Source organism: Oryctolagus cuniculus, chromosome 7 (assembly GCF_964237555.1).
Source record: "Oryctolagus cuniculus chromosome 7, mOryCun1.1, whole genome shotgun sequence".
NCBI classification, from domain to species: domain Eukaryota; kingdom Metazoa; phylum Chordata; class Mammalia; order Lagomorpha; family Leporidae; genus Oryctolagus; species Oryctolagus cuniculus.
Window position 1 is genome coordinate 43,423,979 of NC_091438.1, and position 16,472 is coordinate 43,440,450.

Below are 16,472 nucleotides of genomic sequence, written 5' to 3' on the forward strand. Positions count from 1 at the left end.
CCGCTCTCCAGAGCCCGGCTGTGAGGCGCCATCTCCTCCGCTTTATGGGTACAGGAGGGAGAGAATCCAGCGCACTGCCCGGGGCTCACGCTCACAATGCAGCTGGCTGACACAGGTGCACACAGGAGAGGCGGCCCCCGGGGACCGCCTGCACTGGTGCACAGCTCTGCAATATGAGGACGGCCCCCTCCCCGGGCTGGGTCTCTCTGCTCGGCAAGTGAGGCCCCAGGAACCTCCGCGCCCGCCGCGTCGCCGTCGCCGCTCGCTCACGCGCTGCCCACCTGTACCGCCCGACCCCGCCCAGCCCGGGCGCCTGCGCGGCCGCCTCGGCCCGCTCCCCGCGTTCCTCCCGAGCCCTCTGCTCCGCTGCGGGGTGCCGGTGCTGTCCTCCGGTGGTGCAGCGCAGCCAGCTCCTAGCCCTTTGGGCATCGAGTTTTTAAATGAATAAAATTACAAAGAGTTATAAAGGAAACCAATTATATTGAAACACAATTATCAAAGCATTTACATTTTTTGGTATAGTAATATATAGATATATGCTCCTTTATTAACACATTGAGAACACGGAAGAGCTAACAGCTATGATCATTTCAAAGTGATGTGCATCAATGATATTTTGAGATATCGTCAACAATTATTATGCAGTCAGAAAACATCTGTGATTGCTGTTGATTACAAAGTCTCGGGTACCAGGAGTACCGTGGGGGGGGGGGGCTGCTGCCCAGTTCCACACGAGAATGCTAAATTCCAGTTACAGGCGACAGAAAATTAAAGGCCGAATTGCTTTCCTATCTAGGTTCACAACCCTCCTGGAACCCGTAGACCCCCATCAAGGACTTCTGATTACAGAGCGGAGTGGGAAGGGAAGCCGTCGGGAGCGCGCCTTTGGCCAACCCCGGGAGCTGCGCGTTCTGGGTCAGTTGTTCTCATGGGATACTGGGGCTCAGAGTCGCTAAGGGTCTCGCCCAAAGTCAGCCAGGCCGGCTTGGAAGTCCCCGCGACTGCCCACTCTGAGCGGCCTCTCTCCCAGCAGGGGAGCCTCAGGTCGGAGCGGGGCAGGGAGCTTTTGGCCCCAGGATCCCCTCCCCCTCCCCCACCTGTGGGGTTTAAGCAGCGCAAGAGAAGGCTGGTGGCTCCTGGAAATCACACACACTCCGTTATTTTTATCTCCAGTTTATTTTTTTAGACTAAGAGCAGAGTATGAAAGTCACAGCCAAAGCACTTGAAAAAGGCCCAGGAGGATGGGTGGGGACCACAGAGGGTGGGCAGGGGAGCTCCCGGGAGTTGGTTCCGGCTCAGGGCTGGAAGGGAGGGGGCGTTGTTGTCTCACGGTCTCCAAAAGTGTCGGTGCGTTGCATAGGTCCTGTCTTCACGGAAGACAAAAGGGCCAGGGGGTCCCCCGGGGGCGGGGGCGGGCCTAGCCTGGTGGGGAGGGGTCTGAAGCTGGAAGGGGGAGTCGGGAAAGGTCCGGGTTCTGAGGAGGGGGAGGGACTGTCTGTACATTATATAGAGAGATATAGAGTCTGTACATGCCTGCCTGGCACCCGCTGCCCACCCCTTGCCGTGCCTGCCCGCTGCCTGCCCCCCAGGGGGGTCTACTTGTAAACCTGGATTCAATCCAAACCACAATCCCGGAGTGCGGGTGGGGGAGGGGGACGTGCTTATTGCTGTAAACCGGGGAAGGGGCGGCGCCGCGGCTGCCCCTCGCCCCTCTAGTCCCCTCCCCGCCGTCTGCCCCTAGAGGACAGGGAACGGGGTGCCTCCCGTGCTTCCATCTGCTCTCTCTGGGGCGCGCTCCTCTCTCTGGGGGACACAGGCCGAGGGCACCAGGGGGCGGGGAAAGGTACCAGGGAGCGGGACTCCTGAGCCGCTGCCCGCCCTTGATGGCCCCTAAGTTTGGTACCAAACATTTCCAGAGCCACAAGGCCCTGGGGACCCGTGGCTGCCCCTGTGCCAGCTCCACCACAGTGCCCTACCTGGGGGGGAGGGGGGCAGAGAGGGCGGGCACAGATGAATGGTGCAGACCCCGCCTCTAGGCAGGCTCCCCTTGGAGAGGCCCAAGGCTCCCTGCTCCTTCCCAACCCCGCCCTGCCCCATCTCTCCCCGCTGAGCGTGGGGGCAGAGCTAGGAGGCCAAGAGTGTCATGAGGAAGAAGGCGATGCCCACGGCCAAGGGCAGGTGTTCCCGCTTGGGGCTGGTCCCGCTGATGCTCTTCTCAAGCTTGGGCACCTGGGGGTTCTCTCCCTCAAAGTCTTCTGTGGACAGATGAACAGACAGACCGGTGAGCGCGGGGCTGCGCGCCTGGGCAGGGGCACGCGGCAGCGGCAGCAGCAGTGGGCGTGACCACCCAGGGGCAGGAAGGATGGGGTGCCCAGGAGCAAGCATGCGAGGTGAGCAAGGCACGGGGGAGGGGGCTGCGGTTCCAGCAGTGGCCACCAGAGGGCGCTGCGCAGACTCACCCAGCACGTTGATCTTCACATTGGGGCCCATGGTGAACTGGGGGAGAGTGGGGACCGGCTTCTCCCCGGAGTGCGATGCTGCGGGGTGGGGTGGGAGTGGGGAGAGAGGAGGGGAGAGTCAGGGCCAGGATCCCCCTCCCTCTGCTACAGCTGGGGAGCAAGCCCCCCTCGCCTGTGCCCTCCACCCCCATCCCCAGGAAGCCAGGGGAGCCCCAAAGCAGGGGAGCCGAGGAAGGGGGCGCGGCCGGGAGCCGACGGTACTCACTGGAGGCGCAGCAGACGAACACCTTCATCCTCAGACACTTCCAGTGCAGGTTGTGGGTGGGCGTGGCTGGGGGCGAGACAGGGTCTGAGCCGCTGCCGCCCTCTGGTGCCCGGCGCCCTCCCTCAGCGCTCGCGCTTGTGGGCCTCCACACTGCTCCCCGGGCCGACCCTCGACGTGGGTCACCGCGGCTAGAAGCCCCTGTTCCTGACCGCTGAGGTCCTGACCCCAACATGCCCCTCACAGGAACAAGTGAGTGCGTACCCACGCTGGGCACGGTCATCAAACCCCTTTCCTGGCTTCGCGACCCCGTCGGTGCGACACCCCAGGCGGCCGTTCCTCCGCCCGCCGCTGGACCCGTACTCTGGCTGTCACTCAGACACCAGCTTTCGGGTCCCGCCCCTCGGCTGTCACTCAGGCACTAGCTTTGGGGTCCTGCCCCTGAGCTGTCACTCAGGCACTAGCTTTCTGGTCCCGCCCCTCGGCTGTCACTAAGGCTCTAGCTTTCGGGTCCCGCCCCCGAGCTGTCACTCAGATACCAGCTTTCGGGCCCCGCCCCCGAGCTGTCACTCAGATACCAGCTTTCGGCCCCGTCCCTCGGCTGTCCCTCAGGCTCTAGCTTTGGGGTCCCACCCCGGAGCTGTCACTAAGGCTCTAGCTTTCGGGTCCCGCCCCCGAGCTGTCACTCAGGTACTAGCTTTCTGGCCCCGCCCCTCGGCTGTCACTCAGGCACTAGCTTTCTGGCTCCGCCCCTCGGCTGTCACTCAGACACCAGCTTTCGGGCCCCGTCCCCGACTGTCACTCACAGATATAGTAATACTCGTGGCCGGCGTGGAATTCGTAGCCCAGCGAGAAGGCGCTGTAGCGCTGGAACTTCTCCGAGAACTTGATGGGGCTGTGGGGCGCGTGCGGTCGGTTGCACTCCCAGCGCTTGAAGCCTTGGCTGGCGTTGCAGGTGCGGTAGCCGCTGCGACTCACCATGTACAGCACGTACTGCTCTGCCCCGCCTCCGGGCCCCGGCCCCGCCCCGGGGCCCACCCCCGAGCTGTTGTAGTGAGGGCAGTAGATGTCCAGGTAATCGTTCACGTTCACCTGCACGGTGTAGCCCTCTCGCCGCAGGCTGTGGGGAAACGGAAGCCGGTCAGAGAGAAGAAACCCCAAGGCCAGCCCGCTTTCCGCGTCACCGCGCCGCAGACCTTCCCCTGGGTCCCCGGAGCGCCCGACTTTTCCTCGGAGCTTCCTCTCGTCTCAGCCCCGCTCTCGCCACCCGGGCCCTAGCGCCGCCAGGCCCCGCACTGCCCTTCCGGCCCGGTCCTCCTCGCCTCCTCGGCCTGCCCTTCTCCGGGAGGCCACCAGAGGGCAGCAGAAGCGCAGGGAAGCCCTCCGGCCTCCTAGGGGAAGGAGACGCGGGGCGGGGCAGAGGCAAGGAGAAACGTGCGCCTCGGTTGCCACAGAAACGGCGCAGGCCTGGGCGACTCCCAGACCCAGGCCCGGATTTCCTCTGTCCATCCCCCATAATTCAGCAGGGATGGCAGGGATGGAAGCGAAGGGTGGAAGTGGGAGGGATCCCTTCCGTGGGGCGCACACCTACATCTCCTCCCTGCTGCAGTCGTGCCCCCGCAAGGCCCGCGCAACAGGACCTGCCCTCGCACACGCGCACGCACATCGGCGGCGGCTTCATGCACATGCATGCACAAGCTCCGTGGAGCACACACACACACACGCCCGCCGCCCACTCAGGGGCGGCACACAGAGCGGAGCCAGGCTGCGTGTGCGCCCAAAGCGCAGGTCAATGTTGGTTGACTCAGGCGATTGCCTGAGTCAGGCCTCTGTGCCCTGACCCCCACTGACCTGCACTCTGTTGCCATGGACGGCCAGGCCCCCCGGCACAATCAGAGAGTACAGGGCCGCTGCCCGAAGGTCCCATGTGGCATCATGCCAGCCATTCAAAAATGTCTCTTTGTGCACCTTCCTCCTCTGCCTGGGCACCACTGCCACCCATAACGCCAGGAGTAGTGGGAACGGTGCCCAGACAAGATGGCTCTGCCTCTGACTTCCCTGATCCTCTCTGGGACACAGGGGCAGGTGCCGGGGCTTGGTATTCCCCACCTGCCTTGCCGACCACCTTTAAAGCGTTAGTCCTGAGCTGGAGGGCTCTACCTCTTGGTGTGGGGAAGGGAGGAATCTCTGAATGAAGAAACTTGGAGTAGTGGGCAGGGGTCTTCCCTGAATTCCTTAGGGTAGGAAAGCACACAGCTTGGCAGCGAGAGGGGAGGGTATGGACGCAGGAAGGCAGGGGTACCAGTCAAACTATCCAACCATGGGGGTCCCTAGTCCCTTGGGAGCTCACCCAGAGTGAGGGGCCTGGCTCTCCGTGCACCAGGCACCACGCAGTTCCACAAACAGTGATTAGATCCATTAGGGAAATGAACTGGGGGGCCCTCTACTTGGGTTGGGGCCTTGAAGGTGGGGCCTTGAGGTCCCACCCCCACCTCACCACGTCCTGGGCTTTGCCTGTTCCGCCCTCTCCCCGAGGAGCCCAATCCAAGCTTCACAGCAAAGCAGCCAGCTGAGAGCTGGTGTCTGGGCACCCCAGTAAGAATGGGAACAGCCTCGTTGAGTCATCAGGAATGCCACCAGTCCCACTCGGTTCCCAGGGAGTGATGGGTCACCCGGCCCCTCCCTGGCCCTGGCACTCAGGTGGGCCTGGGGCACTGGGAGCAGGAAAACGGGTTAGACCAGGCCTGCCTCCCAGCCGCCACCTGGGCCTGCCTGTCCATCGTGAGCCATGGGTTCCTGGGAGGGGGCCGCCAGGCCTGGGCGGCTGCACAGTCCTGCTGGGTCTTCTGGCCTCGAACCTTGACCCTATTTCCAGCCCCACTCTGAAGGAGACCCTCCCGGCTGCACCCCACCCCCACAACACACCCCATTCCAGCAGGGAGTAAGTCAGCTTCTGGGGTATTCCTACAGGTCCCTCGGCAGGGGACTGATCTTACAACAAGGGTGCTGGCCACCACAAGTGAAGAGAAGCCACCTCTTATCTATGCCCACGCTAGTGGCAGGAGGGAGCCTCCAAATGACTCGAAAAGGTGAGCAAGCAGGAGAAGGACCTGCCCAGCTGGTGTCGCGGGCCCGGGGGCAGGAAGGGCTGGGTCCCAGCGATCCCCAGCCACAACACCTGGGAGACCCGACCTGGGTGCTGGGCTTGGGCGCTTTAACTGGATCTGTCAACGTCCCTGGCCTAGCAGTGAAGAGAGGCGCCGCCAGGGCCCCGGGCGCAGCCGCCGCTAACCCCGCCTCCAGGGCCGCGCCCCCGCGGGGACTGGGCTGTGCCCGGCTGCTCTAGACGGTTCTTTATCCTCCACCTCTCCCACGGGAAGGCGAGTGTCCACACGGCTCCTCCGGAGCAGGTGCCCTCTCGCGCCGTTACTTTTGTCTCTCCCGGCTTGCAGCTCCGGGGGCGCGCCGGGGCCCCTCTGCCGCACGTCTTTAGGGCCCGCCTTCCGGCATCTGGCCCTCCTCAGCCCTCCGTCCGCGGAGGGCGCAGGACCGGCGGCTAGGGGTCGGGCACGGAGCAGACCTCTCCCACAGGCCAGTTAAGGGCAGGTCAACAGCGCGCCTGACAAGCCCGCGGAGCCAGGAAGGGACCCCAAGAAGCTCCGAACTCGCCGAATCCCTGCCACTGTCGCTCTCCCGGCCGCCTCTCGGACCCCGGCACCCAGAGTTTAGGGAGTGGAGGACCAATATAAAAGGACCCGACCCGGTTCTTCCTCCCTGTAGCGCGCGCCCCCGAGGCTGCGCGCCGCGCGTTCCAGCAGGCGAGGCCGGACCACGTGTGCACGGCGTGGGGTCCGCGCGCCCAAGCTTGGCGGGGGAGGGCAGGTGGCGGGAACGCTCGCGGGCCGGCGCGTGCACGCCAACACCCCCGCACCCCCCAGGTGTCCAGATCCTGCGGTCCCGGGTCTGGGCCAGGGGGCTTCCCCCGGCCGCGACCGAAGGGGGAGGATCAGCGCGCCCGACGCCCCCGCCCCTCCTCCCTGCGACAGCGGCGGCGGCGGCGGCGGCGAAGGTTTATTGATCTGCAGCGGCGGAGAGGAGCGAGAGACCCGCCGAAAGCGAGACGCAGAGGCCCAGCGAGAGGGGCTCGCAGCCAGAGCACAGACCCGATTCACCGAGAGGGGCAGGGCAAAGGGCGCAGCTGCGCGGGGGCAGACCGGGAACGCGGTACTTAGAAAACCGGAGGGACATAGAGGCCGGCGGATAGCGGAGGCCAGGCAGAGCCCGGGGTGGGGGGAATCAGGGACGCTGAGACCGAGGGCAGAGAGTCGGGAACTGGGAGAAAGCGGAGAGAGACCATCGGGGACATAGTAGAGCCTCAATAAATATTTGTTGAATGAATGTATGAATGAAAGAGCCCAGCAACAGACGCGTTTCATAGATAAAGAGGTAGGGAGCTGGCTAGGGAAGATGTCCCTGAGGCACAACACCCTGGCTCGGCTCTTCAGGGAAATCACGCCCTGGCCAGGGGGCCATACGCCTACCAAGGGGGGAACCCCTCAGATTCAATTTCCGGCTCAGGAGACCCCTGGACCTCACACGATCGTGCGTCCCTCCTCCGGACAGTCGCCATCCTTAGTTTCTGGGCCGGGTTGGGGGCAGGTCTCGCCTCTTCCAAAGGACTAAGCAGAGAGTCTGAGCTGGGGGGCAGAGGGCTAGGTAGCGGCTGCAGTGCCCGGCACGGCCCCCAGGTCTGTCAAAAAAGGCCGCTGCACGTGTCCCACCAGCACCCCACCACGTGACCCCCGGAGGCGGGGTCGCAGGACCCTCCCCACGTGACCCCAAGGGGCAGAGACCCTCAGCACGTGACACGAGGTGGGAGCTAGGAGCCCGGCTCACGTGACGGGGGGGAGGGGGCGCGGGAGCCTGTGGCTCGGCCCGGCCCCGCCCCCAGCTCCCCGGCCCTCTCCACTCCCGGCTCCGGAGCACGTCGCTCTCACGATTTATGGGGCCGCGGCTGCCGCAGTGAGGGAGCCGGGGAGCCCGGGCGCAGCGGCAACAAAGGCCGGGAAAGCGAGGCGGGGGCGGCGGCGGCCTGCTGGCCCGGTGCGCACCCCGCTCCTGCCTCTGCCGGCCCGGGCTCGCACAGGAGTGGAGCGGGCAAAGAAGGCTCCCGGAACCCCGGCTTCCCCGCCCCCTCCCAAGCTTTCACCTGCGCCCAGGTGTATGCGGGGGAGGGGAGCCTTATCAGCACCCCCCTCTGTCAAAACCATTCCCGCACCCACTCGGCTCCGGCTTTCCCTAAGAACGCGGGAGTGCCTCTGGGGTGGCGGGGAACCCGGGCCCCTCACCTGGGAGCTCTCCACTCCCCGTCAGACTCTAGCAGGGCCGGGGGGGGGGGGGGCGCCGGCGGACATTTGAGTCAGGGAGGAGAACGAGCCAGATAGGGCAGGGGAATCAGCCCCCAGCTCCCCCCACCCCCCGAGTTCCCGGAGTCCCACTCCAGGGGGGAGGGGCCGCATCCCCACCCCCGAGGTTTCCATGGGAAGCGAGAGGGGGGCGTCGTTGGCTCATCCCCACCCCCAGTCTGACACTCCGGGAGCGAGGAGGGAGAGGGGGAGGCGCGGAGCCCCAAACAACAAAGAGCGGAGCGGCGAGCGGCAGCCCCTCCCCCGGAAGGTTGGGGGTCGCGGCCGCCCAGCCCTCCCGGTCCTCTCCCCTGAGGTCTCGCCATTTGCTCCGGAGTCGCCCTCCCCGGAGTGGGGGGAGTCACAGGCAGCGCTATCGCCACCGCCCGGGCAGGTGTGACAGTGACCCCCGTGTCCCCAGGGGTCCCCCCCGCCAACACACAGACACACTGAGGAGGCCAGGGTGATCCTCTCGGTGGCTCGGCGGGGAGGAGAGGACAAGGGCAGCCAGGACTGAGCCGAATGAGGACCGGCCCCTCAGCCGGCACCCGACCGCCGCGCCACACACCCGAGGAAACCGCACGGCCGCTCTGACACCCGCCCTGACCGCCGCCGCGCCGGCAGCCACGCCAGCCCAGACGCGTCCCCGGCCACGCGGACACCGACCGCAGCCCCCTCCCCGACCGGCCGCCTGCTCCCACCCCCGGACGGTCGCCGACGCAGACACACAAATCACACACTCTGACACACGCACACTGACAGCGCGCACGCCCGCTCACACTCGCAGCCGTCCGCCGTCTCCAGCCCCGGTGAGGGTGTGCGTGTGTGACACGCCGGCACCCCACCTCCCCAGCCCCGCCGAGCAGCGCTACCGACAGCGCTCTCCATCGCGGCGCCCCAGCCCGGCTCGCCGCGGCCGGCTCCATCCACGCAGCTCGGGCAGCCCAGGCGTCTCGGTGCCAGGGAGGTGCGCGGCCGAGCTCCCAGTCTCGGCTCCGGACCCACTTCTGAAAGCAGGGGATCCTAACTGGAACCCCCTGGAATCCCTCTTGGACGAAAACGGGTCATCTCTGAGTCCCCGAATGCGGCGGCCTATCGCCAGCACGCCGGCACCCCTAAACCCCAACCCAGTGCAAAGGAGTGAGGATGGGGGGCTGTGGGACAGGGACACTATTCCAGCGGCGCTGTGGCGAGAGGCCAAGATAGGGTGAGGGGTCCCCCCGACAGCCTCCCCCGCGCGGCCCGAGCGCTCCTTACGATAGCCCAGCAGCCTCGCAGACACCCCCGAGTTCACCGACGCTAGCAGTGTGCGTTCCCCTCTCCCTCGCCTCCCAGCCCCCAGCTCCGGTCTCCCAGGACCCCCACCCCGGGCTCCCCCCAGGACCTCCCCCTCTCCCTGACGCGGGAAGCGCGGGCTCCCGGGGCCCCCCGACTCACTGCTGGTTGGAGCTGTTCCAGTACACCGCATGCCGGTTGCCCAGAGCCCCCCCGGGCCCCTGGGCCAGCAGCGGCAGCAGCGGCACGGGCACGAGCAGCAGCAGCAGCAGCAGCGGAGCCGCCGCCATCCCCGGAGCCGCCGCCGCCGCCGCCCCCCGACTGAGCCCCGCGCTCCCGGCTTCTCAGCCAGCTAGCTCCCTGCTGCCGCCGCCGCCGCCGCCGCGGCCCCCAGCCTCAGGCCACGCCCACAGCCCCGTCCCTCCGCCCTCCTGGGCGCGTCCCCGAGGCCCCGCCCCTGGCGCGCTCCCGCCAGGCCCCGCCCCGCTCGGCCCGGGAGCGCGCGGCGCGTGGGAGGTGGCGCCCGTTGGGGCCCCTCGGGAACGACCGGCGCGCGCCTTGCGTCTCTGTCTAGGTTGGGTTTGCTACAGCTGGCTCTGGGCCTTGTGCTCCCCAGGCTGGAGTTCCTAGGAGAAGGTTCTGGGCGTCCAAGGCGGAGATCTGGGTCTGGCGTGAGCCGACTCCTCTGGGAGAGGGAGCAGGGGCCCACCCCTGGATGAGCAGGCTTGCCCCCTGCTTTGCCAACAGTCTGGCCCTCTGTCTGCCCCCTGCCCCTCTTCCCCTTGTGCGTGAGGAGTCAGGTGGGCACAGGAGGGTGGTGGAGAGGCCCTCAGCTGGCACCGTGGACCTGACAGCTGGCGACCCCACGATCCCGGCTGAGCCTGAGGCTTGTTTTTCCTGGAGGTGGAGTAGAGCAGCCCAGCCCCAGGAATGTGGATATGGGTGCTGGAAGGGCCGAGCACCCAGGGCCCAGGGCGCGGGAGGGGGCCAGGGGATGTTTGGCCAGAGCAAGGCAGGCACAAAGGGCTCCTCACTCTCTGGGGGGGGACCCTCCTGGGGCAGCCAGTGGTGTCACCGGGCGTTCTCACTCCTACTCGTGCAGATGCTGCCCCTCAGGGCAGAGCACCTTGTGTTCCAGCTCTCAGCACAGCCATTGTCCTCAGAGGGACACCGAGCACCCACATCGCACACGACGTTGGGCAAAAACGCAGACACCCAGAGGCGGGGAACAGACACACACACAGACACCCCTGGCAGGCACACAGGGGTCAGGGTGCTGGCAGCCAGCTGGAGCCCGGGAGGAACACAGGCACACAGAGACAGAGACACACACGCAGACACGTGCACGCTCACACAATGCCTCGCACACACTAACCCACATGCGTGCTCATCCTAGGAACTAGAAACCCAGGAGAGACCTAAGGCATGTCCACCCCGTCTCTGCTGGCTCCGGCTAAGAGGCCCAGGCTAAGTGAGAGTGACCAGACAGAACCAGGAGAGACTGGATCCTCAGAACACATGCCAAGCACCTGTGCCCGTGCCCGTGATGCCGAGAGGCGGTTTTTCGACTGTGCTTCAGGCACCCTCTGTTGGCTGATCCTTGGCAGGGCAGGGTCCTGACCACAGTGGGCCTCAGGTGCAGGGTTGGGGGTGGGGCTTTGTGCTTGCCTGGCTGCTACCAGGGAAGGGCAGGCTGAGGCCTCTCTGGGCTCTTCTCCACCCTGGGGGATTTCTTCTCCCTATTCTGGAGCAAGAAAATAAATTGGGCCCCTTGGGGTAGGAGTGGGGGGACTTTGCAAACAGCTCTCCCTGGCCCCTGGCTCCTCATCCCCAGGGAGAGGTAGCATCCCCCGAATGATGCTACCTGCCTGCTCCAGGTGCCCCCACTGCCAGCCCCTTCCCCTCCCGGCCCTCCCTGCTCCACACAGGCGGGCTTGGCTCTGTGGGCCCCGCAGTGGACAGAGCCGCTGCTCGCATCCTGGTGAGTGGGAGCCTGTGGTTTTGTCTAGGGCTTGGGATTCCCTTTTAGGAAACCCAAAGTCCTGTGTCTGGAATCTGCTTCCTGCTTAAGGACTGAGGGTCCAGCTATTCCTCTTTTTTTTTTTTTTTTTTTTGGCAGGCAGAGTTAGACAGTGAGAGAGAGAGACAGAGAGAGAGAGTTATAGACAGTGAGAGAGAGACAGAGAGAAAGGTCTTCCTTCCATTGGCTCACTCCCCAAATGGCTGCTATGGTCGGCGCTGTGCCGATCTGAAGCCAGGAGCCAGGCACTTCCTCCTGGTCTCCCATGTGGGTGCAGGGCCCAAGCACTTGGGCCCTCCTCCACTGCACTCCCGGGCCACAGCAGAGAGCTGGCCTGGAAGAGGAGCAACCGGGACTAGAACCCAGAGCCCAACCGGGACTAGAACCCAGGGTGCCGGAACCACAGGCATAGGATTAGCCAAGTGAGCCACGGCGCCGGCCACCAGCTATTCCTCTTTAGACCCGGCACCACTGGGGCTGACCTTGTGGTACAGGGGGCGAGGTCACTGCTGGAAACTCCACTTGTCAACCAGCTTCCCGCTAATGAGACTGGGAAGGCAGTGGAGGATCGCTGGAATACTTGGTCTCCTGCACCCATGTGGGGTACCCAGATGGCTTCCTGCCTTGGCTGTTGCTGCCATTCAGGGAGTGAACCAGCAGTTGGAAAATTAACTCTCTCTCTCCTCTCTCATGCTTTGTCTTTCAAATAAATCATTAAAAAAAAAAAAAAAAAGAATCCAATACTTTGCCCTCCCTAGAGTCTGGAACTCTCTCTGCAGGATTTAAGCCACTCTCTCTGTGGAGTTTAAGCTGCTGTCTTTTGTTTTTTGCTGTTGCTGTTGTTTTTAAGTTTTATTTATTTTGAAAGGGAGAGTTATAGAGAGACAGGAAGAGACAGAGATCTTCCATTCTGTGGTTCACTCCCCAGATGACCGCAAAGGCTCAGGCTGAGCCAGGCCAAAGCCAGGAGTCTGGAACCCCATCCTGGTCACTCACATGGGTCCCAGGGGACCAAGCACTTTGGCTGTCTTCCATTGGTCTTCCATTGCTTTCCTGGGCAGGGAGTTGGATCAGAAGCAGAGCAGCCAGGGCTCAAACTGGCTTTGCTCCTAGGAGATGCCAACACTGCAGGCAGCTACTTAACCCAGTGTGCCCCAATGCTGGCCCAGAGGTCTAAGCTTCTGGTTTATCTTTTCCTTTTTTTAAAGATTTGTTTATTTATTTGAAAGGGAGAGAGAGAGAGAGAGAGAAAGAGAGAGAGGTCTTCCATCTGCTGATTCACTCCCCAGTGGCCGCCATGGGGAGTCCAAAGCCAGGAGCCAGGAGTTTCTTCTGGGTCTCCTTCATGGGTGCAGGGGCCCAAGCACTTGGACCATCCTCTGCTGCTTTCCCAAGTACATTAGCAGGGAGTTGAATTAGAAGCAGAGCAGCTGGGACTTGAACCAGGGCCCAGTGCCAGCCCCTAAGCTTCAGTTTTTTGTGTTTTGTTTTGGTGTTTTTTTTTTTTTTTTTTCAGGCAGAGTTAGACAGTGAGAGAAGAGACAGAGAGAAAGGTCTTCTTTCTGTTGGTTCACTCCCCTAATGGCCACCACGGCCGGTGCTGCGCCGATCCGAAGCCAGGAGCCAGGCACTTCTTCCTGGTCTCCCAGGGTACAGGGCCCAAGCACTCAGGCCATCCTCGGGACAGAACCGGCGCCCCAACCGGGACTAGAACCCAGTGTGCCAGCACCGCAGGTGGAGGATTAGCCTAGTGAACCGCAGCGCCGGCCAAACTTCTTTTTTTTTTTAAGTTGAGATACTCTCTGCGGGGCCTGGGCCTGTACCCCGGAGGTCCGGTCCTCTGTCCCTGGGCCTCTGTTCACAGGGCTGGTGGCTAATGCGGGCCTTTGTGTGCGTCGGAGCAAGCACCCTGTCACATCCCTAGTCCCCAGAGTGCATCTCCTGGCAGGTGCTGCCCTTGTGCTAAAGCCAGGGTGCTGCTCCCTTCAGTGGAGAGCCCTGGGTCTCTCTCCCTTGCCGGGAGAGGACAACTGGGTTGACATCAGCTTGCCCTTGGTGGCTCCTTTATGCCATGCACAAGCTGCACGACTCTGTGGCAGCTCCGTGTGTAGTAGACACCTCTGGCCATCATGCTCAGGCCTATCTACAGCTCTCAGCTTCCCAGAGGCTGGGTCCCTGTGTGTGAGACCTGGGCCACCCTCCCCGGGCCTGGCACCTGCTCAGCAAGCCCGGGCCGCCCTCTGTGGCATCTGGGTCATGAGAGGACCCTGGCATTTATGGATGGGGCCAGGCCTTTATTTATAGCACATGGTCCCTAACCGTGACCCACAGGAGGAGGGAGTTTTCCTTGTTATCCACCACACACACACACACACACACACACACACACGTGAATGAAACAATGTTTCATGAAACAATACCCTCACTAAAGAGGCTGCACTCTGATATTTTTCTTCTATTCTTAAAAAGAAATAAAAAGCTGGTTGAGACCCATAACATTGGTTTCTTGATTTCATGCCCCACAGTGGCCACAGTGGGACTGCGCCTGGACGCTGATCCACCTCTCCCCGGGGCCTCCAACCACCGTCCTCTCCCCAACAGCCTCGCCTTCTTCTCCCAGTGACCCTCGGGCCTGCCAGCACTCTAACTGGCTGCTGTGAGCTCTCCAGGGGCTCCAGGCTCAGGCCTCCTGGGGGCTCTCTGACACTCTGCCGCATTCTCCCCTCCTCCCCCGGGGTCCAAGGAAGCAGGGAGCTGAGCAGGTCTGGGGCCGGGATCTCTCGGGCTGTGTGGCCAATGTGGCTCCCGGGACAGCGGGTGGCAACCACAGAGCTGAGCTGTGTTCAATAAATCATGGAGGCTAGGGCCTGGGGGAGGAGGAGGCCAAGAGGGAAGGGGGAGGGGAGCCTGGATAAATAATTCATTAAACAAATAAACAAGGAGCCTGTGAAAGGGAAGAGCAGGAGAGGCAGCCGCCAGCTTTAGACATGAAATGTTCACAGGTCTTGCACCTTGCGCAGGGCCCACGTGTAGCTCGCACAGGCAGGCTATTGGAGCCGTGGTCACACGGAAACCTGGGTGCTCACAAGGAGGGCAATCCACGTGTCCCGTGACTTCCAAGTGCACGTGTCAGCATGGCTCCATGCTGTTGGAACAGCCACACACGACTGGCAGCAGGGAACACGGTACACAGTGTGTGGTCCGGGACATTGGGAATTAGCAGGCAGCACTGGGTGGGTGGGTGGGCTCAGGATGTCACAGTCTCTGATTCCAGCAGTCCCTGTGCCCCCCACCGAGACCAGCAACCAAGAAACCTGGCCTGGGGAGGTGGCTCCGGGCTGCTCCAGGTGCGCGTGTGTCCTCGAGATGCAGTCAAGGAGTGCTGAGTGGGAGCAGCACAACTTCGCAGCTGGCAGCGCCGGCCTGGGTTTGAATTCCAGTGCTAGCACTTGCCTGCTGCCTCTCTGTCAAGTGGGCATAATAACACCCCGCTCCGGAGCTGGCCACGGTGCACACCGAGCGCCATGATGTCTGGGAAGCGCTGAGCACCGTGGTAGAGAGATGCTTGATTAATGCCGGCTTCACCAACCTTATTATTAAGAGGTTATCTGCTAGGCCGGCGCCGCGGCTCACTAGGCTAATCCTCTGCCTTGCAGCACCGGCACACCAGGTTCTAGTCCCGGTCGGGGCGTTGGGTTCTGTCCCGGTTGCCCCTCTTCCAGGCCAGCTCTCTGCTGTGGCCAGGGAGTGCAGTGGAGGATGGCCCAGGTGCTTGGGCCCTGCACCCCGTGGGAGACCAGGAGAAGCACCTGGCTCCTGCCTTCGGATCAGCGCGGTGCGCCAGCTGTGGCGGCCATTGGAGGGTGAACCAACGGCAAAGGAAGACCTTTCTCTCTGTCTCTCTCTCCCACTGTCCACTCTGCCTGTCCAAAAAAAAAAAAAAAAAAAGGGTTATCTGCTGAGGTCTCCTTAACATTTGTTCGCACTCATTCCCAAGCTTCCAGAGAAGCTAGCACAGGAAGGAGGGGGATCCAGGCCTTGGAGAGCAGGGCAGGACTCCAGGGCAATGGGGAGGGGGCAGGTTCTGGCCAAGTGGAGCAAGGGGGTCTGGCCCTTCTCAGGCCCCAGAGGCACTTTTGAATCCCACAACTCTCCTCCCAGGTTTTCCCCAAAGTTTGCCTTCCAGGAATTGGCTGCAGGGAGACAGAGAGACCCCAGGCCAAGGCTCCCCAGCCCTCACTGCCACAGCCCCAGCCCCACCTTTTCTACCCAGTGGCCGAGGGGCTTCCCTGGCAGAGCTGGCTACATCTGCGCAAAAACCTACAAAGTGGCACCCCGAGTGGGTGGGGGAGAATCCAGGCCGGAGGGAGGAGGGAGCCTTTGAGGGCCGGGGTGGAGCATCTGGCCCCTTCCCAGCAGGCCCCAGCATTCCCCAGCCCTGTGTCCCCTGGAAAGGATCGGCTCCTAGTGGGAGGGAGCCAGCAGACAGGTCTGAGCCGGCCTGCTTCGCTGCAGACACTGGAGGAGCAGGCTGGGGGAGGCGCCTGGGTGCTTGGTGGGGAGTACGGGCTGTAACCCCCAGGCCTCCTCTGAGGAGTCAGAGGCAGAAGTGTCTATGGTCTGGGCACATCCCACCATAGCCAGGCGCCCAGCCCTTGACCGCCCTTGGCCAGCCTGTTGTCACTTAGGAGTCCTGGGGTCTGGGCTCCCAGGGTGAAGATGGTACCTGCCTGCCCCTTCCCGAGGAGCCAACTTCAGCTCTGCACTTCCCTCCCCTGGGCTGGGCAGGTTCAGGCCAATCTACACTAGAGCCTCACAGCAAACATTGATCTGTAATAAAACCACAATGTGTGTTCAGGAGAAGGGGTTCCAGACACAGAGGGAGCTAGACAACACACACATACACACACACACACACACAGATGCCAAAGATACAACTCTTGGACAGCAGACACCAGCAGCCCTGGAAACATCTAACTCGGACCCAGGACCATGCCAGACACACCAACATTGTCAGTGCTACTCATCCATAACTCTTTGCCATAAAATTT

At 63.1% G+C, this 16,472-nt stretch overlaps 1 protein-coding gene across 4 annotated transcripts; it reads right to left on the minus strand.

Moving 5' to 3' along the window:
* Positions 1-1,157: 1,157 nt before the first annotated feature.
* EFNA3 (ephrin A3) lies at positions 1,158-9,806 on the minus strand. 4 transcript variants are annotated; one of them, XM_051858615.2, is made up of 5 exons: positions 9,564-9,801; positions 3,528-3,841; positions 2,725-2,790; positions 2,460-2,537; positions 1,158-2,255 (listed from the first exon to the last, which is right to left on the minus strand). In XM_051858615.2, the coding sequence occupies exons 1-5, from the start codon at positions 9,689-9,691 to the stop codon at positions 2,125-2,127; spliced, it is 717 nt and encodes a 238-aa protein (XP_051714575.1). In that variant the 5' UTR covers positions 9,692-9,801; the 3' UTR covers positions 1,158-2,124. The 4 variants fall into 4 exon arrangements, with proteins under 4 accessions (XP_051714575.1, XP_051714573.1, XP_051714576.1 ...); XM_051858613.2 differs by lacking the exon at positions 9,564-9,801 and adding an exon at positions 3,918-4,252; XM_051858616.2 differs by lacking the exon at positions 2,460-2,537 and having other exon boundaries at positions 9,564-9,806.
* Positions 9,807-16,472: the final 6,666 nt, after the last annotated feature.

What these genes read in the sequence shown, in the direction of transcription:
- EFNA3 (XM_051858613.2), bottom strand. Translation starts at nt 4,237, where the DNA reads ATGGGGGATGGACAGAGGAAATCCGGGCCTGGGTCTGGGAGTCGCCCA. An exon ending in CTCCGGGGACCCAGGGGAAG is followed by an intron (nt 3,842 to 3,917) that starts GTCTGCGGCGCG and finishes GTTTCCCCACAG; the next exon opens with CCTGCGGCGAGAGGGCTACA. An exon ending in GTTCGTCTGCTGCGCCTCCA is followed by an intron (nt 2,538 to 2,724) that starts GTGAGTACCGTC and finishes CCCACCCCGCAG; the next exon opens with CATCGCACTCCGGGGAGAAG.